The sequence below is a fragment of the Megascapheus bottae genome, chromosome 14 (genome assembly GCF_031878675.1).
Source record: "Megascapheus bottae isolate mThoBot1 chromosome 14, mThoBot2.hap1, whole genome shotgun sequence".
Taxonomy (NCBI): domain Eukaryota; kingdom Metazoa; phylum Chordata; class Mammalia; order Rodentia; family Geomyidae; genus Megascapheus; species Megascapheus bottae.
Window position 1 is genome coordinate 31540443 of NC_143522.1, and position 26739 is coordinate 31567181.

Below are 26739 nucleotides of genomic sequence, written 5' to 3' on the forward strand. Positions count from 1 at the left end.
TAGAAAAAGTTGGATTCATTCCATAAATTATATACTACCCAAATTCCTATTAGATCAACCATTAAATATAAATAACAAAAGCACAAAAATTATGGAAAATCTAAGTAATTCCATTTTATAACCTTAGAACACAGAAGTCCTTTATAACTCAAAAGCTGATATCACACCAGCTTCTGGTGGCTCACACCTGTAAATCCTAGGTACCTGGGCTAAGAGTAGAAAATTACAGTTTCCGGTTGAGAATATGAAGATCACAATTCAAAGTCAGCCCTGGCAGAAAACTCTGAAGACTCCTCTTTAATCAGATATGTGGGCACCCTAACAATATGAGAGAATTAGACTGTAAGTGCTGGGGCTCTAGGGTTAATATAAACAAAAAAGTCCACAAGACTTGATCTCAATCGGCAGAGGAAAGCCGCACACAATGGCATCTGCCTGTCAGCTCACAGTCTAGACATATATCCTGAGATTCTATCTAAGATAACCAGCACAAAAAAGGGATAGAAGCATGGTTTAATAGGAGGGCACTTGCCTAGCCCTGATTTCAAAACCCAGAACAACCAAAATAAACCTCTAAAAAGTAGCAGATTAAGTTCAATCCCCAGTTCTGCCCAAAAGAAAACAAATAAACAACAAAAGATAAATCAGTGAAAATAAATTTCATATTACAAATGGCTAATCAGATATAAAAAGTTCCTAAAATTGCTAACAAAAATACTTTTAAAAAGCCAATTCAGAAATGAATATGGGACAAATGCCTGCTATTCCCCCCCACCAAAAAAGGCAATTCAGGAAAAAGCTAAGGAAATATGCTGTAATAAAATAAATGACCTAAATCATGAAACAATGTATTTTAGAGAGTAAAAAATGTCTGACTTAAAAGAAGAAAAATCTAAACCAGGTGCTGTGGCTCACACCTGTAATCCTAGCTACTCAGGAGGCTAAGATCTGGGGAGGGGGGGAGCAGGGGGAGGGGGAGGGCAAGGCTCCAGTTCAAAGCCAGCCCAGGCAGCAAAGTCTCTAAAGATCCTTTAAAAAAAAAAAAATTGGATCAGTTGTGGGACTTGAACTCTGCTGATCAGAAATTGTTTCCCATCAGTCACTATATAAGGGATGTAAAGAATCGTGGCTTTTCCCCCCTAACCATAAAATTTTTTGACTAGAGATAGTTATAAAGGACACATACATGTAATCCCAGCACTCGGAGAACTAGGAATGGAGGATCACATTTGAAGCCAGTCAGTTTAAGGCTAGCCTAAGCAATTTAACAAGACCCTGCCTCAAAAAGCAAGAAAAAACTATTTGACTAAAACCATATGATTACTATATGAATATATGTCATAAGGCATACTAATAATTCTGAGTAAGACTTCCTCTTTGTATACTCAAGGAACAAAAAGCCTCGAGTTTTAGACAGAAAAACTCTCCATGCTGTCCTGGCTCATCTTAAACTCCAAAAGCCTCCAAAGAGGCTAGGACTACAAAGGTTTTAGCCAGGCAAGGATTGTCTATCTTTTAGCCACATTCCCAGCTTCTCCATATTGTGTGCACTATGTGTGTGTGTTTAATCTATCTAATCCCAATTACATGCCAAGAGAAGTTAAAAAGTGTTTACATAACAATATGCATACGAGCCTTTTCTTCCTTCTTTCATTGCCAGTATTGGGCTTGAATTTAGGCCTCAAGCTCTCACTCAGCTGGCTCCCTCACAAGCTAGGAGAATACCATTTGAGCCATACCTTCAGGTCTAACTTTTTCTTGGCTAATGGAAGATATATTTAGTCTGGCACATTTACGTACCTAGCTGGCTTCAAAATGAGATCTCAGACTCCTGCATAGCTAATAAGATTATAGGCCTGGGGCTGGGAGTTTGGCCTAGTGGTAGAGTGCTTGCCTAGCATGCACGAAGACCCGGGTTCGATTCCTCGGTACCACATACATAGAAAAAAAGCCAGAAATGGTGCTGAGGCTCAAGTGGTAGAACTCTAGCCTTGAGAAAGTCCAAGGACAGTGCTCAGGCCCTGAGCTCAAGCCCAGGACTGGCAAAAAAAAGAAAAAGAAAAAAAAAAAGATTATAGGCTTAAGCCATCTGAGTCTGGCTGTGGATACAAATCTTTATTCATAAGTCAAAAAGTAGAAATAATCCAAATAAATGGTTCGACAAAATTTGGTATGCTCAGCAGCGTGCGGTGGCTCATACCTGTAATCCTAGCTACACAGGAGGCTGAGATCTGAGGATCTAGGTTCAAAGCCCAGGCACTAAAGAACAAGAGACTCTTATCTCCAATTAATCACTAGGAAGAAGTAAGGCTGTGGCTCAAGGGGTAGACTTGAGCCAAAGAGCCCAGAGACAGCACCCAGGCCCAGAGTTCAAGCTCCACGATCGAGGACAAAGCAGGATATGGTAGAATATGCCTGCAATCTCAGCACACAGAAGGCTGAGGCAAGAAAATTGTAAGTCTGAGTCTATCCTGGGTCATATAACAAAACTCTCAAATAATGGCCATAACTTGCATATATCTTTATATATGTATTTTCATTTTCTCTGGTAATAAGCATTTACAGGGGGCTGGGAGTTTGGCAGAGTGGTAGAATGCTTGCCTAGCATGCATGAAGACCAGAGTTCAATTCCTCGGTACTACATATACATAGAAAAAAGCCACAAGTGGTGTTGTGGCTCAAGTGGTAGAAGTTCTGGCCTTGAGAAAGCCCAAGGACAGCGCTCAGGCTCTGAGTTCAATCCCCAGGACTGGTAATAAACAAACAAACAAACATCTACAGCCACATATTATTTTCTCTTGTCTACAAATATAAAAAATTGGGCTGAAGTTTTGTCTAGTGGTAAGAGTGTTTGCCTATCATGCAGGAAGACCTGGTTTGATTCCTCTGTACCAAATACACAAGAAAAGGCTGGAAGTGGCTCAAGTGGTAGAGTGCTAGCTCTTTGCTATTAAAAAGGTGATTAGCAAAACAATGTCCCTGAAGAACACTTATATAATCATGTGTATAAGTACACTAAAATCAAAATTTCCAAAGGAAAAGACCAAACTACCTCATGTCTCACAAATAACTTACCCATTTTCTCTCAGATGTGAGACAGATTCTGAGAAGCCATGAAGCAGTTTTGAATCTGCTTGTAATACTGAGTTACTGTTCTCAGAATGTCTCTTATCTTTAGAAAATTAAGCAAAAGGAAAATGAGGAAAACAAAAGTGCCAGTGCCTGGAGATTATCTATGCCATTTACAAAGGAAAATACTCCTACAGAGTCTCAACTGGGCACTAATGACAGAACCATGATAAGATGCCTCATGAAACAAGACAGACTGCCATTGTTACAGCAGAATGACATGGAATAAAGTTCCAACTCATTACCTGAGTTCAAGTGTCAGCACCTTTTTTTTTTTTTGGCCAGTTCTGGGGTTTGAACTCAGGGTCTGAGCACTGTCCTTGGGCTTTCTCATGGCTAGCACTCTACCACTTGAGCTATAGCACCACTTCCAGCTTTTTCTATGTATGTGGTACAGGGGAATCAAACCCGGGTCTTCGTGCATGCTAGGCAAGCACTCTACCACCAGACCAAACTCCAGGCCCTAGTGTCAGCACTTTTTATCAGGAACTGTGACTAGCTTTGAGAAAACCCAAGGACAGTGCTCAGGCCCTGAGCCTAAGCCCAGGTCTGCCAAAGGGGGGAAAAAAGGAGCAAATTGGCAGTATTCATTGTAAAAATCTAAATATGAACATACTCATAATTCCAGACTTGCCCAAAAATGAGAGTGAAGGCCTTCAGGGCCTTCCCATTCTGAATTCACCTCTACAGGACTCTGACCTGGGTTCCAGGGTCTAAGTCTGCCTAGGTAACTGAGGCTCTTATAAAAACTCACACACAGGGGCCGGGAATATGGCCTAGTTGTAAAGTGCTTGCCTAGCATGCAGAAAGACCCAGGTGCAATTCCTCTGTACCACATACATAAAAAAGCCAGAAGTGGTGCTGTGGCTCAAGTGGTAGAGGGCTAGCCTTGAGGAAAAAGCCCAAGGACAGTGCTCCAGGCCCTGAGTTCAAGCCCCAGAACTGACAAAACAAAAAAACAACAACAACAAAACCCCCACAGATACAATCTATAAAAAGTCATCATCATTCCTTTTGAAAGGAGAATTATGTATTACATAACTCAGTAAATATCAGGCTATGGTATGTTTTTGTATTATTACATGGCCATAATTTCTACTTTCTCAAATAAGGTATATTTTGACAATTGATTTCTGAGTATTAATAGACAGTCATGTGTTTCACAAAGAGTAAAGAAGAAATCTTTTCTCAGCACTTACCAGGCAATCATATACCAACTAATTTAGTCCTTACTGTTACTGCAGAGCCATAAAACTGAGAAAGCCCAAGGACAGTACTCAGGTCCTGAGCTTAAGCCCCAAGACTGGCAAAGAAAGCGAGAAAGAGAGAGAAAGAGGGAGACAGACAGACAGACAGACAGACACACACACACACACACAGAGGCCATATTCTGAAATAAGATGCTCTACACCAGCTGCCGAAGTCCCCAAAGCTGTGCCATTTCTGCTCCATCAGAAAATCAGGTTGTCTGTTTTCTTCCACCATTCTCTCAATAAAACCAAGGTTAGAAACATGACAGCCAGAGGCCATTAGCTCAGGCCTGTAATTCTAACTACTCGAGAAGCTGAAATCTGGAGGATCACAGTTCAAGGCCTCTCCTCATACAGAGCCAGCCATGCAAGAAATAGAGCTCCATCTCAGTCTCATACACACATACCACTTCACTACAACTGTTACCAGCACTTTGCAAAGAGAAACTTGAGGTATCAAACAAAGGTTCACTACTTTTGCCAGGCACTACACTACAGCTACTCTTATGGTGAACACAAGTGTCCCTGGCTCAGAAGGCTGCCCTTCTGAAAACAAACTGCATCAGCGACCCTGCCTAACTGCAGGCTAACAGCAGAGTACAGAGCTAAACAACAAGAGGGCAGCAAAATCCTGGCTTCAGCCCCAGCAACTCCCCAGGCAGGCCAAAGAAACAGGAGTGTCTGTTGTGGGGAATGCCCTTCCTTTTCCACCACCCCACCAGGTCAAGGCCTCAGTTCTCCGCCACGGTATTCAGCAAACAGAGAAATCAGCTCTGCCAAGCTGAAAGCTTTCACTAGTTCCAGACAGAACAGAGAAAATGGGGCTAAGGACAGCAAACCACCTTTCCTTTTGTCTTTTTTACACAGTGCGAAGCGGTGTTTCCTTTCTGGTCTCAGTAACAGTTTACATGTTAGGTCTGGCTTGACACTTGGGATGCTCTCACAAGATCCATATTTTAACATAAAAATAAAACCTTTGTCTACCATGGTAACTTCCATTAACAGCAGTCTTATTAAAAGAGAAGACGCAAGGGGCCGGAGTTTGGCCCAGTGATAGAGTGCTTGCCTAGCATGCACGAAGACCCAGGTTCGATTCCTCGGTACCACATACATAGAAAAAAGCTGGAAGTGGTGTTGTGGCTCAAGCGGTTGAGCTCTAGCCTTGAGAAAGTCCAAGGACAGTGCTCAAGCCTTGAGCTCAAACCCAAGACTGGCACAAAAAGAGAGAGAGAGAAAAAGATGTAAACCTGAGGCTATACCACACAAGTGTCTCAGTCTTTCGTCAGTCTTGGTACTTGAACGCTGGGCCTAGGTGCTGTACCTGAGTTCTTTAGCTCAAGGCCACCACCCTACCCATCCCTTAAGCCACAGCACCACTTCCTGTTTTCTCTGGGCTATTTAGAGCTAAGAGTCTCAAGAATTTCAGTGCCTGGGCTGGCTTTGAACCTTAATCCTCAGACCTCAGCCTCCTGAGTAGCTAGGATTACAGATGTGAGCCACCAGCATCCAGCAAGTGCCTTAATCTTTTTCAACAGTCACTCAAGTTTTAGGGGAAAGAAGAAAAACATTTTTTGGTAATTTGAGTTTGTGGTCAAATCTCTTGCCTCTAATCTTTTAAAATATTCAGTCAAGGGCCGGGAGTTTGGCCTAGTGGTTAAAGTGCTTGCTTAGCATGCATGAAGACCCGGGTTCGATTCCTCGGTACCACATACATAGATAAAAGCCAGAAATGGTGCTGAGGCTCAAGCGGTAGAGCTCTAGCCTTGAGAAAGTCCAAGGACAGTGCTCAGGCCCTAAGCTCAAGCCCAGGACTGGCAAAAAAAAAAAAAAATATTCAGTCAATTATAAAGGATTTGCAAACCACTTTAGCAAAGTGGCAGGATACAAAATTAACCTTCAAAAGTCAGTAGCCTTTTTGTACACCAACAATACACAAACAGAAGGCCAAATGAAGAAAATGATCCCATTCGCAATAGCCCCCAAAATAAAATACTTAGGAATTAACTTAACCAAAGATGTAAAGGAATTAATGAAAACTACAAATAGCCTAACAAAAAAATTAAAGAGGTACCAGGAAATGGAAAGACATCCCATGCTCATAGGTAGGGAGAACCAATATAGTGAAAATGGCTATACTGCCAAAATTGATATACAAATTCAATGCAATCCCCATCAAAATTCCAAAGACATACTTTACTGAAATAGAAGATACAATCCAAAGGTTCATATGGAACAAGAAAAGACCTGGAATAGCCAAAACAATTCTAGGCAAAAAGAGCAATGCAGGTGGTATTATATTACCAGACTTCAAACTCTACTATAGAGCCATAATAACAAAAACAGCATAGTATTGGCACAAAAATAGACCAGAATAGGGGCCGGGAGTTTGGCCTAGTGGTAGAGTGCTTTGCCTAGCATGCATGAAGACCTGGGTTCAATTCCTCAGTTCCACATACATAGAAAAAAAGCGGAAGTGGTGGTGAGGCCCAAGTGGTAGAGCTCTAGCCTTTAGAAAATCCAAGGACAAGGTCAGTGTTCAGGTGCTGAGCTCAAGCCCCAGGACGGACAAAAAAAAAAAAAGAAAAAAAAATAGACCAGAAGATCAATGGAACAGAAGATCCAGAAATAGAACCACATACCTATAGTCAACTTATATTTGACGAAGGAGCCAAAGATATACAGTGGAACAAACACAGTCTATTCAATTATTGGTGCTGGCAAAACTGGGCAGCCACATGCAAAAAAACTAAAAATTGACCCTAGCCTTTCGCATGTACAAGCATTAATTCAAAATGAATCAAAGACCTCAATGTCAGACCGGAAACCTTGAAACTGCTACACAATAGAGTTGGAGAGACACTGGAACTCATAGGCACAGGCAAAAAATTCCTGAACAGAATCACAGGGTCACAACAAATTGGAGAGAGACTTGATAAATGGGACTACCTAAAAACAAAAAGTTTCTGCACAAATAAAAGCATAGCTACAAAAGTAGAGAGACAGCCAATCAACTGGGAAAAGATTTTATCAAATGCTTAGTATCTACTATCTACAGAGAACTCAAGAAACTAATCCCCTCCACACCCATCAAACCAATCACTAAATGGGCAAGGGAACTAAAGACACTTATCAAAAGAAGAGGTTAAAATGGCAGAAAAGCATATGAGAAAATGTTCATCAGCTATGGTCATAAAGGAAATGCAAATAAAAACAACCCTAAGATACCATCTTACCCCAACAAGAATGGCCAAGATTTTGAACTCAGACAACGACAAATGCTGGCGGGGTTGTGGAGAAAAAGGAACCCTACTACACTGCTGGTGGGAATGCACACTAATTCAGCCACTCTGGAAAGCAGTGTGGAGGTTTCTTAAAGAACTGAAAATAGACCTTCCCTATGATCCCGCCATACCACTCCTGGGCATCCATCCTGAACAGCATGACCCAAGATATGATAAGGACACCTGCTCAGCTATGTCCATCTCTGCACTATTCACAATAGCCAGGCGATGGAAACAATCCAGATGCCCTACTGCAGATGAATGGATACAGAAAATGTGGTCACCAGTGGCTCACACCTGTAAACCTAGCTACTCAGAAAGCTGAGAACTGAGGATCATGGTTTAAAGCAGCCCAGGCAGGGAAGTCCACAACACTGTTACTTCCAACTAACCACCAAAAAGCAAAAAGTGAAGCTGTGGCTCAAGTAGACTATTAGCCTTGAGCAAGAACTCAGGGACAACAGGAACTCAGTTCAAGTTCCAGAAGTGGCACCAGAAAATATAAAACAAATAAATCTAGCCAAGTGCCAGGGGCTCATGGCTGTAATCTTCAAGTGCTAGCCTTAATCACAAAAAGCTCAGGGACAGAACCAAGGCCCTGAGTTTAAGGCTACTATTGGTATACAAAAATAAATAAGTCGGGTGCAGTGGCTCATGCCTGTAATCCTTGCTAATTAGGAGGCTGAGATCTGAGAATCGTGGTTCAAAGCCAGCCAGCCAGCCAGTCGGGGCACTAAAAAGTCTGTGAGACTCTTATCTTCATATTAACCTCCAGAAAACCAGAAGTATCACTGTAGCTCAAGGGGTGGGGCAGTAGTCTTGAGCTGAAGAGCTCAGGGACAGTGCCCAGGGCGAGTTCAAGCCACTGCGCCTGGTGAGAGAAGAGTTGACACTTCACTATAGACCAAAATCTAAACCCAGAGATAATTCCAAAAGTCTGCTACATAGCCTACTGCCCATGAGCAACGGCAGGTATCTTTCAGGGTAGGCACAATTTGGCAAGTCACTCTCTTTCCTCCCTCCAAGTTAAGATAGGGTTACTGATATTCTCAAAAAGAACTGGCAGGAAGTGGGGGTGGGGAGTGAGAGAAGGGCAGAGATGGAAGCCTTTCCATGTCTGGCACACCAACCAAGCTCTGGTCTCATGAAGGAAGGTACCCAAAAGGTCCTATACCTGGGAAATCAACTGACCATCAAAGGCCCAGCATCCAGTTCAGTCATCAAGGACTATGGGTCCTCTTTCTCCACTGACACCTCCAACAGGACCTGCAGAACAGTCCCAATCTGCTGGCCTCTCCTGTGTGCCAGGCCTGCTGCTGAGCCTGTTCCACGAGAAATTTCCTACAGCCTTGTGGGAAGGAGATTGTCAAGGAAAGTAAATGTGACAAGTAATTTTAAAGTGTCAGGCAGAGAGGGAATTTAGAAGTTTTCAATGTCCCACACTTCTTAGCTAGTAAATGCCCTTTCACACCTTTCTACTACAGAATGTTTCCTTTACTCTTTTTTTAAAAAAATGGGACTGGGATTTGAACTCATAGCCTTAAGCAGTCTTTCTACCACTTGAGTCACAGCCCTGAGTCCGAATTCAACTACTTTCAACTAACATCAGAAGCATTACCAGCTACCACTGTTATTAGTTTTTAAATTGCAGGTTGATACCACTCTTGAGTGTCTATCTAGAACATTACAAGTCAGGATACCATAAAGACACTTGCAAATCCATGTTCAGGGATGGTACTGTTCATGATAGCCAAGATATGGAAACAGCCCAGAAGCCCTACAATAGATGAGTGTATCAAGAAAATGTCATACTTGTAACCATATTGGCCACATCGTGGATGGCAGGCTCTGACATCTTGTCTTCATAAGGGGGGAGGTGAAGCCACTGCCACCCAGGTGAGGGGTGTGTCTGAATCCCTGGAGACAGAGATGGGTACCTGGCTGATAGGTTACTAGACCTGTCAGTCCAGTGCCTGGAACTGGAATTTCCTATGACCCTGCCCTCTGCCCTCACCCTATTTAGGCCTGGACCAGCTTAGGTGCCAGTATGCCATGCCACATGTCTCTGTGCTCACATCCTGTGTCCTGTGTCCTGGCTGTTCTCTGATTTGTTGAACTGATTTGTTGGTATTGTTTTTGTTCTTTCTTTCCTCTGGCCTGTTTCCTAATTGTGATAAGTATATTTGCTGGCTGCTGGTCTCTGAGACAGGAGTCCACCATGCAGTCACTACTGCTCTTAATAAGGACTCCACGATTCGACCTCTCAAAATGTAGCTTCTCTGTGTTTTTACCTTACAACAATACAAATAGAATTTTACTTGTCCATTACAAAGAATAAGGTTATGTCATTTTTAGGGAAATGGGTAGACCTAGAACAAATTATGTTAAGTGAAGTAAACCAGGCCAAGAGAGACAAATGACACGTTTCTCTCATACGTGGAAGCCAGAACTAAAATACGCCAGGGACTCATATTCACAAACCAACAGTGAAACTAAAGTAATATTCTTAAGGTAGGAACCCAAAGGTATAATGCCCTGGACATTTACAAATCCAGCCTGCTTCACTCTTTCCCATGAGACTCAGGCAAGAGCTCTTTTCTACTGTCTTCCAGCTGCTGTGTCATGTTTTTACACACTGATTTTTTTTTTCTTTTTGCTATGCTTTTGAGAAAAAGAAAAAAAAAGGAAGGATGGCTGGGAGAGTAGCCTAGTGGTAGAGTGTTTGCTCAGCATGTATGAATCCCTGGATTCGATTCCTTAGGACCACATATATAGAAAAGGCTGGTAGTGGTGTTGTGGCTTACATGGTAGAGCACTAGCCTTGAGAAACCTCAAGAACAGTGCCCATGCCCTGAGTTCAAGCCCCAGGATTGGCAAAAAAAAAGGGGGGGGAGACAAAACTCAAAATAAATTTGGGGCTGGGAATCTGGACCCAAATTTCTCGGTACCACATACTTAGAAAAAAGCCAGAAGTGGTGCTGTGGCTCAAGTAGTAGAGCTCTACCCAAGGACAGTGCTCATGCCCTGAGCCCAAGCCCAGGGCTGGCAATATATATATATATATAATATAATATATTGTTGATAATATATAAATATATTATATTATATATGAAGAAAAAAGATAAAAATTTAAAAGATAAAAATTGGTATACTATGATATAGTGGTTGCAAAAAAAATTACAACTAGAGAATCTCCCCAGACACAGGAGAACTAATGAAGTATTTCAGAAAGAACGAGTAGCTTAATTATAGCAGTACTAGTAACTAGATGTTGATTAAAATCATCCCTTCAAATTTTTCCTATTTTTAATTATAATCCTAAATCCTTTAATCATTAATTATATTGCTTCTGTATTTGGCAGGCAGACTCACACGTTGTAGCAAACATGAAAATTAGTTATCCAAAGACATCAATTTGGAAGCATCCTCATTTAAAAAAAAAAGAAAGTATAGGGCTGGGAGTTTGGCCTAGTGGTAGAGTGCTTGCCTAGCATGCACAAAAACATGGGTTCCATTCGTTGGTACCACATACGTAGAAAAAGCCAATAGTGGTGCTGTGGCTCAAGTAGTAGAGCTCTAGCTTTGAGAAAGCCCAAGGACAGTGCACAGACCAAGTTCAAGCTCAGGACTGGCAAAAAAAAAAAAAAAGTTTTTACATACACCTATTTTTTTTGTTTACTTTGTATTGCTTTGCTGTTGTGAAGGCTGAACCTAAAACCTTGTCTGAACTATATCCCTAGTCCTTTTTTTTTTTTTTCCTGTTTTTTATATTGTTTTGGGGGCTTGAATTCAGGGCCTGGGCACTGTCCTTGAACACTTTTTTGCTCAAGGCTAGAGCTCTGCCACTTGAGCCACAGCACCACTTCTGACTTTTTTTCTGGGTATGTGGCACCAAGGAATCAAACCCAGGGCTTCATGAATGCTAGATGAGCACTCTACACTAGGCCATGCTCCCAGCCCTTATTTTTCATCTTTATTTTTTTAATATAAAGTCTCACTATCTGTTTCCAGGTTGGCCTCAAGCTCTTTGTCTTCCTGCTTACACTTCCTGACTTGCTGGATTACAGGTATGCTTCACTAAAGTACCTATCTAGAATTAGGCAGATTCCAAAGCAAGGAAGTCTGACACATACAAAATCAAAATCATTTAACATTTTGACTTTAGCACATGTGTAGTGCTTATCACACTCCAAGTCTTCTGTAAATTTCTTCTAATAACCCATTTAATCCAGCCAAGGAGGTGTGGCTCAAGTGCAAGTGCAAGGCTCTGAGTTCAAACTCCAGTACAACCAAAAAAAGAATGATCTTGGGGCCGGGAGTTTGGCCTAGTGGTTAAAGTGCTTGCCTAGCATGCACGAAGACCCGGGTTCGATTCCTTGGTACCACATACATAGACAAAAGCCAGAAATGGTGCTGAGGCTCAAGTGGTAGAGTGCTAGCCTTGAGAAAGTCCAAGGACAGGGCTCAGGCCCTGAGCTCAAGCCCAGGACTGGCAAAAAAAAAAAAAAAAAAAAAAAAGAATGATCTTAGGAAGTGACACTGTGGCTCAAGTGGTAGAGCACTAGCCTTGAACTGAAAAACTCAGGGACTATGCTCAGGCCCAGAGAGGTCAAGCCCCAGGACTGACAAGTGCTAGCCTTGGGCAAAAGGGCTCTAGATCCCAAGGCAGACCAACCAACCAGTCCTGGGCCGGAACTCAGGGCTGGGGCACTGTCCTTGGGCTTTCTCAAGGCTAACGCTCTACCACTTGAGCCACAGCATCACTTCTGGCTTTTTTTCTTTTTCTGTGTATGTGGTACTAAAGAATCGAACCCAGGGCCTTGTGCATGCTAGGTGAGCACTCTACCATTAGGCCATGCTCCCGGCCCTCAAAAGAAGCATTTTAAAAAGATCAAATCAAACTGTTAGGAGGTATGGCTCAAAGTATGTTCTGTGACTGCAAAAAGCCAACCTTGAGATCATAATATAAGGCCCTGTATATGACAAAAAAAAAAACCCTCAAAACAAGTAATTTCATGTGCTCCCCCTTTGGGGTGGAAGGCCCGAGCATTGTCCTGAGCTCTTCAGCTCCAGGTTACCCGACCTATCCCTTGAGCAACTGCACCACTTCTGGTTTTCTACTGGTTAACTGGAGATGAGTTTCAGGACATTAGTGCCCAGGCTGGCTTTGAACAGCAGATCTCAACCTCCAGAACACGATTACAGGCGTGAACCACCATGCCAGGCTCTGAACTTTTTTTGCTCAAGGTTTGGCTCTATCTCTTGAGCCACAGCTCTACTTCTGGTTTTCAGTAGTTTACTGGAGATAAGAGTCTCTTGGACTTTTTCTGCCCAGGCTGGCATTAACCTTGATCCTCAGAGCTCAGCCTCCTGAACAGCCAAGATTAAAGGCGTGAGCCACTCGCTGGTAACTGGCTCCTAGAAATTTTTAATTGCATTTCTGGCTCCAATTATGTCTGTACTGCACATAGTTCCCTAACATGCACCTAGCAGCTATATACATCACTAGTATTCACTCCCTTCTGATGACTCAGATACCAGAAAGAGCTTTTAACTATACCCTTTGCGTGAGCTGTAATTGCCATACCTGGGGTGGCAAGAGGTCAGGCTGACTCCCCCTCCTCCCCAGACATCAGACCACAGGCTCCAGGCAAGACTGAATCTGTATGACTGAATCTGTATGCCTGAAGCAACTCGCTCCAATTGTCCATCTGCTCACAGCTACATATCCTTGGAACCTTTGCACACAGCACCCAAGTCTATGAGCTGTGAGACACTTTAAATTGAAGGTCCCCTGACAAGTCGAATGTAGTTCTAACAACAGTTTGTAACAGCAGTAGTTTCCGATTTAGAAAGACGAGAGTTTTGAAAATGGATGGTAGTGGCAAGCGAAAAATAATGTGAATGAATGTACTAGGTAGATGCCACTGAACTACAATTAAATGTAGAGTTTAGGGCTGGGAGCATAGCCTAGTTGTAGAGTGTTCGCCTAGCATGCAAGAAGCCCTAGGTTTGATTCCTCAGTACCACATACTCAGAAAAAAGCCACAAGTGATGCTGTGGCTCAAGTGATAGAGCTCTAACCTTGAGCAAAAAGTGTCCAAGGACAGTGCCCAGGCCCTGAGTTCAAGCCCTAGGACTGGCAAAAAAAAAAGTACAGTTTATTCATCATTGTTTTTACAATAAAAAAAAATTTAGAGCTGGGCACAGTGGCTTACACCTATAATCCTGGCTACTTAGGAGGCTGAGATCTGAGGATCTTGGCTCAAAGCCGGCCCCAGACACTAAAGAACTCCAGACTCATCTCCAATTAATCACTGGAAAAAGGGAAGTGGGGCTGTGGCTCAAGGGGTAGGGCAGTAGCCTTGAACTGAAGAGCTCAGAGACAACACCCAGGCACAGTTTTCAAGCCCCACAATTGACAATAAATAACATTAAACCAGTTTCATAGGATCCTCAGGACCAAAGCAAATTCAAATTCTTATGCAGCACGTAGATGGTGCTTAGGTTCTGCCTATTTTCTAGCCTCATCCCTTCTCTCCTGCCTCTTTGCCCTTATGCTGCTGACATCTCCTCTCAATGATACCATGCCAATTCAGATTTCTAAGTTCTGTGATGGCAACCTTTCTACCTACTAGTCTTCTCTCATCACCTCCACTCTCTGTTCCTCATCCTTTTCGATTTGTGATTGAGACAGTCTCACTATATAGGCTACGTTGGCCTCGATCTTGTGATCCTCTTGCCGCAACCTGTTCTTTATCCTTCCATATACCACTCAATGCCACCCTCTCTGAAACTTCCCCTGACATCCCAAGGTCATGAAGAACCTTCTCACCACATATTCTGCTGCACCAGGTCCTTTGCCACTTTAATCTTTCAAATGATATTTCTGTTTACATCTCATACCATGAGCTCATTGAGAGTAGGGAGAGACCTAGCATATAATTAATGCACCTTAAATACTTGTTGAGCTCATTTAGTAAACAAGTACTTCCTGAATGTCTACCGGAGGCCTGCAAAGTCCTTAGCACAAGAATACTACAAAGGAAAAACAAAGCTCTCCTTCCATAGTGTCCAAATGAATGCCATGCTGGCATAGCACTGTAAAGAAAAGCACAGCCCAGTGCTGGTGGCACACACCTGTAATCCTAGCTACCCAGGAAGTTGAGATCTGAGGTTCAAAGCCAGTCCAGACAGAAAAGTCCATAAGACTCTAATCTCCACTTAAAATACCAAAAACCATAAAGTAGAGCTGAGACTTAAGTGGTAGATAGAGTGCTAATCTTGAACAAAAAAAGCTCAGGGGGACAGGAAGTTTGGCCTAGTGGTAGAGTGCTTGCCTAGCATGCACAAAGACCTGGGTTTGATTCCTCAGTACCACATACTTAGAAAAAAGCTGGAAATGGTGCTATGGCTCAAGTGGTAGAGATCTAGCCTTGAGAAAGCCCAAGGACAGAGCTCAGGCCCTGAGTTCAAGCCGCAGGATGGCAAAAAAAAAAAAATGTATTTTCCAACACAGAGTGTTCTTTGCTGCTAGTGTTATTTTATCCTAGAATCCTAAAGTTACCTAGAATCCTAAACTTTGCTTCATCTTACTTCACATCTTGACCAAACTCATTTCTTTTTAATTCTACCACAAAACTTCTGTAGACTCCTTAGTCATTTGTGATGCTAACTCCTGTTTATTCAATTTCAGGAATGTCATTAGATAGAAAGCATGCAGCCAGGATACTGGGGCAAATACACAGCCAGCACTCTGATGTCAGCAATCACGAGGTGGGGCAAAGGATAGCAACATCTGGACTAGCTTGGGCTATATAAGAATCTGACTCAAGTAAATCAGAACCAAAACAGAACAGAGCAGGGCAGCAGGTCACTCTTACAATCCTGAGTGCTCAAGAGGCTGAGATCGGAGAACACAAGGATCAGAGCCAACCTGCACACACAAATCTGACTTTTTTTTTCTTGTGCTGGTATTGTGCCAACAAATACCAGAGTCTCTTATCTTCAATTAACTAATAAAAAGTCTAAAGTGGAGGCATGGCTCAGTTGGTACAGCAACAACCCTGAGCAAAAAAGTCAAGTAAGCATAGAAAGAGGCTGAGACTGGGAGATCAAAACAAGATACCCTCCTTCCAAAAAAAAAAAAAAAAACCATAGAAAGTATCCATACAGACACAAACTACCTTTGTATATACTTAGGAGGCTTAGATCTGAGGATCATAGTAAAAGCCAGCCAGGGCAGGAAGGTCGGTCAGTGACCTTTACTGCCAATTATCCACCAAAAAGCTGTAATTTGTGAAGCTGAGACTCAAGTGGTAGAACTCTAGTCTTGAGGGAAAAAAAAGCAAAGAGATGAAATCTAGGCCCTGAGTTCAAGACAGCGAAGTCCATGAAACTTTTTTTTGGTTGGTGTTGGGGCTTGAACTCTGGGCCTGGGCACTACCCCTGAGCTCTTCAGCTCAAGGCTACCACCTTACCCCTTGAGACACAGCTCCGTTTCTGGTTTTCTATCAGTTAACTGGAAATATTAGTGCCTGTGCTAACGCCATCCTCAGATCTCAGCCTCCTGAGTAGCTAGGATTACAGGTGTGAGCCACTGCAACTAGCCTTACTTTCAGATTTAAGAGGGACATTTTTCTAAATACAGCTAGCATCAAAATATCTAAAAATAAAATTCAGTTCATAGTCCTTTAAAACGATTACTTCTCAGTTATTTTCTATCTTAAAGGAAAGCCCAGCCAGTGAAGTAATGAATCTGTTATCCTCCGATCCAGCCACTGTACTTCCTTCCATTTCCTCTCCTCACAGGCACCTGTGCACACACACTCTCCCAGGAGCGAAACACTCCTACTCTAACAAATCAGCCTGCCACATGGGACTTCCCCTCTCCAGGTCTTCAAGGAAAACCTGTACTAACTCAAGTCCTGACTGCTCTTCAGGCTTTTTTTCATCTCTTTCTCCACAGAACCTCTATCCTCCACGGGTTCTGAAATTATCTGCCATAAAATTTTGACTACATCACTCAGTCTCTAAAAACATCAATAGTTTGATTACTCACAGGATCAGGTTCAACTCTGTGCCAGCGCACCTACATGTCTGTGTATAAGTGCCCTCAACACAAGCATTCACTGGGGGAGCCACACTACTTTGCATGTTACCTCTTCATTCAGCAAATGATTACAGGGTACCAAATATATGCTAACTGTTGAGTGAGACAGTGCTAATACAATAACAGATAAGAGCCCCTGATTTCAAGAAATTTATATACCAAGACAACAGAAATTAACAAGTCACACACACGTTTAAAATCTCAATGACGACTACAGACTGAGCACACCCAATATAAAACATGAAGTTTAAAGTGCTCCACAAATCTAAAACTTCCTTAGTATGCGTATAAAGCCACAAGTGAAAAAATCCATACCTGCTTCAGTCAAAATTCAGAGGCACTAAAAATAGCCCATAATATTACCTTCAGAATTTGTGTAGACGAAGTATATGAGCCAGGCACTGGTGGCTCACGACTATAATCCTAGCTACTCAGGAGGCTGAGATCTGAGGATCACAGTTCAAGGCCAGCCAGGCACTAGACTCTTTAATTAATCACTAGAAAAGGAGAAGTGAGGCTGTGGCTCAAGGGGTAGGGTGGCAGCCTTGAGCTGAAGAGCTCAGGGACAATGCCCAGGCCTTGAGTTCAAGTCCTATGACTTGGCTCCATCTCAACCAATGGCTGGACATAGTGGGACGTATCCTGAGTGACATGAGGAAGCACAACAAAGAACTGAAGGTGGGGCTAACCTGGGCAGAAGGCAAGACTCTACCTCAAAAGTAACCAATGCAATAAAAGGACCAGAGTGGCTAGATGCTAAAGCACTTGCCTAACAAACACCAGGCCTGGACTCCTGTACTACCAAAAATCAAAAACAAAAACACCCATGGGTATATGAAACATAAGTGAATTCTGAGTTTAAATGTGGGGTCCAGCCCCCAAATAACTCTGTGGGTGTGCACATGCGCACATGCAAATATTGCCTTCCCCCAAAGCCTATAATCTAAAAGAACTTTTGACCCAAAGAATTTTGGATAAGGGATACTTAACCTATACTGAAAAAAAAAATACATCAGATAAAATATTCTGAAATTGGGGCCGGGGGCATGGCCTAGTGGTAATGTGCTTGCCTTCTGCATGCATGAAGCCCTGGGTTTGATTCCTCAGTACCACATACACAGAAAAAGGCGGAAGTGGCGCTATGGCCCAAGTGGTAGAATGCTAGCCTTGAGCAAAGGTGTCCAAGGACAGTGCCCAGGCCCTGAGTTCAAGCCCCAAGACTGGCAAAAAAAAAAAAAAATCTGAAATTAGATAGTGGAAACAGTTGTATAACATAACTAAAAACCACTGAATATATGATAAAGAGTTATTTGTAGCATGTAAATTACTACATTCCCTTCTATTTACAGAAAAAAAGAAAGGAAAAGGAAAAGGAAAAAGAGAAACAGCAAGCAGAGTGTCTCTAATAGTAGGTTTGGCCATGGCAAAGTTGGTAAAAGCTTTCCCACGCACACACGCACACACACACACACACACACACACGCGAACACAAAAGAACCTTTTTACAAATAACATTTACTGAGCATTTATTACATGCCAGGGCCAGCACCTTTCACAGTAAAGGCCAAGCAAACCTCCTATCAGAGTTTAAAAGTTACTAATGATCCTCAGGGGTCAATGATGTAACTTTGCCCAAGGTCAGAGAGCAAATAAAGATGACATTGGGGTCCACTTTCTTAACTGCATCAGTGCTCACCAAAGGCACCACCTACTACTGAAACTACATTAAAAAGAGTAAATTAACTGGTGTTTCATTTCTTTTTTTTCTATAAATAGGCATTTTATTTGTCATTCTTTTTGTGGTGTTTCATTTCTTATAACTCAATTCTCCCTCATTACCACCCTCTTCAGCTACATAACAGCCTCTGAGGCTATTTTAGATCAAGTATACAGCATCCTCTTCCATCTACTGGCTTTCTGACCTCACTTCCTCAGTCCCTATCTGTTTAGCTATACAGGTGAGCCAGTGTGGCTATCATGCTGGGAATACTCCTGCCACAGGGTGGCTCTGTCTGCTAAAGCCATGACAATGAAAATTGTGACATCCGGTATAAACCCTAACTCTGCCAAACCTTCAGCTAATGTTTTCTGTAAACATACCAACAACGCCATTAATAAACTCCTGCACTGAATTAACATTTCAAATGCAACTCATTAATTTTTCTGAAAATTACCTCATTTTTCCAGGCCTTTTATTGTTCTTCATTATGTCATTATGCAGATTTTTTATTTGACAAAATCGAGTAACAGCAGCTTTTGCTTACCAATTAGTATGAGCAACAGTCTTAAAGCTTCTTTGCAGTGAAATAAAGCAAAGCCATCAAGCCAAGAAAGTGTCACAAGAGAACCTGATTATCCCAGTCCTTAGGGAGGCTCTAGAAGCACAGTCTGTGAAATAACTATGGCAACAGCACTTCAAGGCACCCAAAGCCCACCACTTTTGCTGAGAAACTATTCTCCATCTGAGAAAACACACACAAAGATTCATGCTGACAGCTATTACATAACTTCAACACAATAACCTAGTGATATTTTAAGCTCTGTCAAGCAAAAAAATCCTAACTGCTAAGCATGTATATTGGCATCTATGGTTCAAAGTAAAGAAGCTAAGAAAGGGAGATGAATTAATGTAAACACAAAGTGAACGAGAAAGGAAGATGCACTTAATGTAAACGTAAGGTGAAAAAACTCACTTACCAAGGTGACTTTTTAAATATTTTCATTTGACAACATGCATAAATGAAAAAGCTTTCTGCCAAATTCAATTTACTCAGAACTATAGCAACATGCTTTGACTACAGCAAACTCCTCAGTGCCCTTATAAAGACTAGGAGCAAAGGTAACTGAGTCAGACCCTTTATCTTGGATAAGTTTCTCATATGCTTCAGTTCTCTACATAGTGACTACCATAAAGCCTATAACACACTGCTTTTGCACATGGGACTACCATAGAGCCTGTAACACACTGCCGTTGCATATGGGGAAAATACATTTGCTGAGTACTCACTGTTACCAAACTGAATTGTAGGAAGTTAAATAACTATAAAGCTTTTTGGCTGAACTGTAGCTTGAAAGAAGTTAATCTATTTAGACTATTTTTAAGTTCAATAAAGCTGTAACAGAAGCTTTTATATTCACATCTTTGCTTTCCTGAAGCTTTGTTTTTCACTGTAAACCTCTTTGAGTAGCTGGGCATGGGTGACTCATGCCTGTAATCGTAGGTTATTCAGATGGTTGAGATTTGAAGACAGAGGTTGGAAGGGAAGCCAGACAGGAAAGTTGGTGACACTCTTATCCCAATTAAGTATCCCAAAAGCTAGACGTGAAGTGGAGCTGTGGCTCAAGTGGTAAAGAACTAGCCTTGTGCACAGTACTCAGGCAGTGAGTTCAAGCCCCAGGACCAGCACCAAAAAAAAAAAAAAAAAAGAAAAAAAATCTGAGTAATCCAAGGCTAGAAATGGATTATTTAAGCAATTATTATACATGCAATTTTTTTGGCCAGTCCTGACCCTTGAAATCAGGGTCTGAGCACTGTCCTTAGGCTTTCTCAAGGCTAGAGCTCTACTACTTGAGTCACAGCACCACTTCCAGCTTTTTTCTTTGTATGTGGTACCAAGGAATTGAACCCAAGTCATCATGCATGCTAGGCAAGCACTCTACCACTAGGCCAAGCTCCAGGCCCTAAAGATGCAATCTTTAAAGAAACTAGAATTTTTTTTTTAATCTCTGTTTAAAAAATCTTCAAGAGGAGCCAGGCGAGGTGGCTCATGCCTATAATCCTAGCTACTCAGGAGGCTGAATCATGAGGACCTCGGTTCAAAGCCAGCCCAGGCACTCGAGAACGTGGGACTCTTATCGCCAATTAAACACTAGACAAATGGGAAGTGGGGCTGTGGCTCAAGGGGTAGGGCGGTAGCCTTGCACTGAAGAGCTCAGGGATAACACCCAAGCCTAGAGTTCAAGCCCCATGATCCATTAAAAAAATAATCTTCAGGAGGAAGTGGGGCTGTGGCTCAAGTGGTAGAGCGGTAGTCTTGAGCTGAAGAGCTCAGGGACAGTGCCCAGGCTCAGCATTCAAGTCCCATGACCGACCTCTCCCCCCAAAAAAGTCTTCAGGACTGGGAATGTAGCCTAATGGTAAAGTGCTTGCCTAGCATGTAAGGATCCCTGGGTTTGATTCCTCAGTACCACATAAACAGAAAAAGCTGGAAATGCCAGGTGCAGTGGCTCATGCCTGTAATACTAACTATTCAGGAGGCTTAGATTTAGGAGGCTTAGATTTGAAGATCATGGTTCAAGGCCAGCATGGCCACTAAAGAACATGAGACTCTTATCTCCAATTAACCACTAGAAAACAGAAGTGGGGCTGTGACTCAAGGAGTAGGGTGATAGCCTTGAACTGAAGAGCTCAGAAACAGTGAGCACCCAGGCTCAGAGTTCAAGCCCCATAACCCACCAAAAGAAAAAAAAAAAAGAAGAAAGAAAGAAGAAAAAGCTGGAAGTGATGCTCTAGCTCAAGTGGCAAGGCACTAGCTTTGAGCAAAAATTGTTCAAGGACAGTGCCCAGGGTCTGAGTTAAAGGTCCAGAACTGGCCAAAAAAAAAAAATCTTCAGTGAAGTATAAAAAAACCAGCCAAGCTTATCATATGACTGAATTATTAATTAGCAATAGTATCAATCATCTACTGAGCTCTACTACCTGTCCTATCACCCAAAGATTCTTGGTCAGACGTTTACCAAAAACCTGCCAAAACCAGTCTAATTGCCTCTACCTTTGATGTGGCCAATATCAATGTGAGAAACCTTTGTCCAAGTATCTGCCATAAATCAACCACCAGACCAACCACAAATTTTTGGAAATCACCAGAACCAATTCTAAATCCATTTTATTGATGAGAAACTGGGGCTCAAATGGATTCAGTACAAAGTTAACAGTTACTAATAAGCAAGACCTACAATCTAAGCTTCCCAACTTTCTACTCATCGTCAACTCTATGACAGATGGCTTAAAAAGGGAAATATTCTGTTGGCTTAAAAAGAGAAATACTCTGTATCGCAAAATATGTGTAGATAGTTGAGAAAAAAAATTAACTTAAATACCTGAACTGTTTAATGAAATTTAAGTACTGACCCAACTAATATAACCCATACCCTACAATAAATATGCTGGAAGGTTCCCCAGACAGAAATAGGGGGAATTCTTGAGTTTTACTGTATGCGATCCAGTGCAAGTTAGGGTGTTCCACTGTAAAGTACTGAATACCACCACCAGTGCGCCTTCCTTATGAATAGAACACTTCAGATCTACGGGACTTCCTGGATTCAAGTCAGCATCAAGAAAAATCTAACCTTAACCCCACTCTCCAGTTACGTTTCATCTCTTCACAAAGTTTTACCAACTTCCAAATGTGCACTCTCTTTCAAAAAGTATGCTAGTAAGGCTGGACGCAGTGGCTCACGCTGGTAATCTTAACTACTCAGGTAGCTGAGATCTGAGGATCTTGGTTTAAAGCCAGCCCGGGGACTAAAGAAGGTGAGACTCTTATCTCCAATAAACTGTTAGAAAATCGGAAGTGGCACTGTGACTCAAGGGGTAGGGCAGTAGCCTTGAGCTGAAGAGCTCATGGAAAGCGCCCAGGCCCAGAGTTCAAGCCCCCTGACCAATGAAGAAAGAAAAAAAGAAGGAAAAAGAAAGTTCAAGGAAAAAATAGTATGCTAGTGAAATCCAGGTACCAGTGGCTCATACCTATCTATTCAGAAGGCTGAGATCTGAGTATCAGTTTGAAGATAGCCCAGGAAAATAAGTCCAAGAGATTCTATCTCCAAAATGCCATCTGGAGGCATGGCTCAAGTGGTAGAGCACTCAATAGCTGAGTAAGTGAATTGAACAAGCTCAAGGCCCTGAGTTCAAAGCCCAAATCAGCAAGAAAAAAAATGATTTTTTTTCTATCAATTAATATTAAAGTTATAATTTGGATATAGTTCATTAATGAAGATAAGATGAACATTGTACTTTTTAATGTAGCTATGCAATTTTAAATTGTACTTGCAGCTTGTATTATATTTCTATCAGACAGTATTGCTTTATACAAAACAAACTATGATCTAGGGCTGGGAGTTTGGCTTAGTGGTAGAGTGCTTGACTAGCATGCATGAAACCCTGGGTTCAATTCCTCCCTACCACATACACAGGAAAAGCCAGAAGTGGCACTGTGCTCAAATGGCAGTGCAGTAGCCTTGAGCAAAAAGTGTCCAAGGACAGTATGCAAGCCCTGAGTTCAAGCCCCAGGATTGGCAAAAAACAAAAGCAAACCAACAACAAAACTATAATCTAGTGTCCCTCTGATGATTCACTATTATGATAAATACATTATGATTAGTGCAAAAAAGGCAGAAAAATCTCATGCACTTTGGATACATAGGTTAATATCAAGTAAAAAAATTATCAAGCGTGTTTTTAAAATTTATATTAGATATACAACCACTCCCAACTGTGCTAATATAGGAAGAACTCAATCCAGAATATTTTTAGGAATTGAAAAGGAAATACAAAGAGCCACACAAACGGCAGTGGTAAGAAATACACCATCTGTTTCTTAACTGCATTCAAAAACAAAAAACTTTGGCTGGGAGTTTAGTCAGTGGTAGAGTGCTTGCCTAGCATGCATGAGGACCAGGGTTCAATTTCTTGGTACCACATACATAGAAAAAAAAGCCAGAAATGGTGCTGTAGCTCAAGTGGTAGAGCTCTAGCCTTGAGAAAGCCAAAGGGTAATGCTCAGGCCCTGAGTTCAAGGCCAGGACTGAAAAAAAAAACAAAACCTTAAATACTTGATAATAAAGCTTTAATTTTATTTTTATTTTGAGTAATTTAACCAAGTTTCCCAAATTGCTAGTGAAGTAAATTTGAAAAGGAAACCTATTACAGTGGGCTGGTGATTCTAGTCATGTGGACTAGAAATAAAAATGTCTGAACTGCCACATGGAAGATGTATGCCAAGTTTGTTAGCTGGGTATTTGTAATTAAAATCCATGTAAGGATAAAACCTGGTAAAATTTTAGTAGCTATCCCTCATTACTACTACAGTACAAACACACTGATCTTATCGCAGGAACTAACTAAAACTGCTTCAAAACTCCAAAGAGAACCACGTCTTTCCCAAGATCTAGCCAGTGACAATTACAGGGGGAACAGTTTCCAAATAATTTATCTTGTTGAGGTTAAAAGGAAAAACTGAAAATTCAAAGCCCGCATCAACAATAAAAAATAATTCCATGGCATCGTTTGACACTTTGGGACACATCATCCTATATGTTCCAGACCAGTCAGCCCTCAGGTATCTGACTGTTTCTATCCCCACTTTTAGAGGTAATTCTAGGCTGAAGGATCTTGATTTGCTCAAGGTCATATTAGCTAAAAAGTAGCGAAAGTATTGTTTTGGTTTGTTTTTTTTTTTTGCCAGTCCTGGGCTTGAACTCAGGGCATGTGCCCTGTCCTTGGACTTTCTCAAGGCAAGAGCTTTGCCACTTGAGCCACAACACCACTTCCGGCTTTTTTCTATGTATGTGGTACCGAGGAATCGAACCCGGGTCTTCATGCATGCTAGACAAGCACTCTACCTCTAGATCAAACTCCCGGCCCCGCAAAACCATTATTTGACTCCGGATCTTCTTCCTTTCATTTGAAACCACGTTCAGAATCTCTAAAAGATTACTGCCAACAAAAGATCTGAGGATCAACTAGGTCAAACCTTAAAATTCAGAAATGCTAGGGGTTGGAATCTGGCCAAAACAGGGTGAGAGATTATCCAGACACAGGAAATGTCTTGAAAAAAAAAAAAGAAAAACGGTGTGTGTGTGGGGGGGAGTGGGGCGTTATACAAAAATCTAAATGTCCTTGGGTGCAGCAGCGCAGAGCAACATTATTCAGGCAGTACATACAAAGAAACGGTACTTTCCCTCTGAAATGTAGTAACTGTGGGCAAAAATAAATAAATAAGTAAATAAATAAATGACTCGGTTGTTTCTCTACTACGTATGAGAATTTTACTTTAATAGGAACTCAGAAAATCCACATTTTTTGTTTTTTACGAGTCATGGTTTCCATCATCAAAGGCAAATTCAAGACTCAAACACGCTCTAGGGATCCCAGGTGAAGGGCAAGGCGCGGGGTGGGGGCCACCAACAGCCGTATCGCTGAGGGTTGGACAAAGCGCCAGCGGCGCCGACGACCCCCGTCAACCTTCAGGAAACGGGGGGCGGGGAGGAAGCCACAGCGTGAGGAGCAAAACGCCCGCTGGGCGAGCTCGGCAAAGGGGCTCCTAAGATGGCTCTCGGAATCCACGCGCGAAAAGAAGCCCTCGACACCCCACAGGCGACGCGGGCTCCAGGCGGGGACCCCGGCCGGGCTGGGGGACGCGGTCTCGGGGCGGCCGGGCGGCGGCCGGGCGGGCGGGCGGGGCCTGCGGGGCCTCGGCGCCCCCCCCGGCCCCCGCGCGCTCCCACACCGGCCCCGGCTCCCGCACGCAGTCCCCGCCCGGCCGGCACTGACAGCCGGCACCGCCCCCACCTGCCCTCCGGGGCCGCGAGGCCCGGCGCGCCCGCCAGGCCATTTCCTTCCCCGCGCGCCGCCCGGCCGCCCGGCCTCGCTCGGCCCGCGGGGGCGGGGAGCCGCGGGGAAGGAGGCGCGGCCCGCCGAGGACGCGCCGCCGCCGCCGCCGCCGCCGCCCGCACTCACCGGCATCATCGTGGCGCGGTCCGCGGCGCCCTCGGCCGCCTGACAGGACGCTGGCTCCGCGCCCGCCGCTCCGGCAGACCCGCAGGCCGCTCGCCGGCCGCTGCGTCCCCCTCCCCCGGCCCGGCCTCGGCGAGGCGGCGGCTGCGGCGGGCTGCGGAACTCTAGCCCGTCCTGTCGCGCCGCCGGCCTGCTGCGTTGCCGTCCCGGACCGGCCGCCGCCGCCGCCGCCGCCTCCGCCGAAGCCGGCCGCCTCCCGCCGCCCGCCGGGCTAGCCCCGCAGGCTGCGCAGGCCCCGCCCCGCGCGTCGCCCCCCCGCGGGCTTGCGCCGCCCCTGATTGGCTGGTGTGCGTCAGGGGCGGGGACGGGGGCGGGGTTTCCCCGGAGCGGCCAGGTGCGAGCGCGCTCGTGCGCGTCCGCGCTCCCGGCGGCGGGGGGAGGGACGCGCCGCGGACGCCGGCCCCGCCCCGCCCGGGCCTCGCCCCCGTCCCGTCCCCGCCCCCGCCGTTCCGCCTCCGCTCGAGGCCAGGGGCTGGTAAGTAGGAGCTGGGGGGGGGCGGGGGTCTCGGCCACCGCGAACGGAAGGCTGACGCGAGCCCGCAGGTGGGAGGGCCAACCTGGGCTCCGCCGGGGGCCGGGGCGCGGGGAGGCCGGCGCGCGGCTCCGGGGGAGCTGGGGCGGCGCCGCTCCCTGTCGACCGCTGTTGGGCCGAGGGTGCCGGGCGCCCCGAGACCCCGCTCCGCAGGGCTCCAGGTGAACCCGGGAGCCGGCTTCACGCCCTGCGCCCCGGGCGTCCGGTCCCCCGCTGCGGCCTCCGCGCCGGCCCGGCCCCCGAGCGATCCCCGCCCGAAGGCTGTGCCGCGTCCCTGCGCCAGCGCCCTCGGCGGGCCAGCCCCGGCGGCCCCCGGCCCGGCCCGGGGCCCCGCTCCAGGTCCCGGGCCTCTCCGGGGAGCCCGAGCGCCCGGGCCGGCGCAGGCCCGGAGGAGCGGCTGCCGCCTGGGCAGGCACCCGCCTCCGCGCTCCGCACGCTGCCATCCGCCCGGCTGGCGGCCTTCCCCGCCGAGCCGAAGCCCCGGCCCTCGGGACGGGCTGCAGGCTGCGGCCAGGTGGGGTCCCCTTCTTGGGAAGCCACACCTGTGCTTTCGAGGCCACCGGTGCTCGTGGTCGATTGCGTGGACTTTCCCGTCGGACAGACTTGGTTCAGCACCACCTCCACCGCTCCCTGATGTGATC

General features: G+C 44.5%; 1 protein-coding gene across 3 annotated transcripts in view; it reads right to left on the reverse strand.

Annotated features, from left to right (window-relative positions):
* Ppp1r13b (protein phosphatase 1 regulatory subunit 13B) overlaps positions 1 to 25744 on the reverse strand; it is a 61866-nt gene extending 36122 nt beyond the window's left edge. For 2 of the 3 annotated variants that reach the window (XM_090344926.1, XM_090344929.1), the window contains exon 1: positions 25510 to 25744. In XM_090344926.1, the coding sequence (XP_090201052.1) occupies positions 25510 to 25518 (9 nt within the window). In that variant the 5' untranslated portion in view covers positions 25519 to 25744. The remainder of the gene's footprint in view (positions 1 to 25509) is intronic. The other variant, XM_090344927.1, reaches the window with a different exon arrangement.
* Between the last annotated feature and the right edge of the window lie 995 nt (positions 25745 to 26739).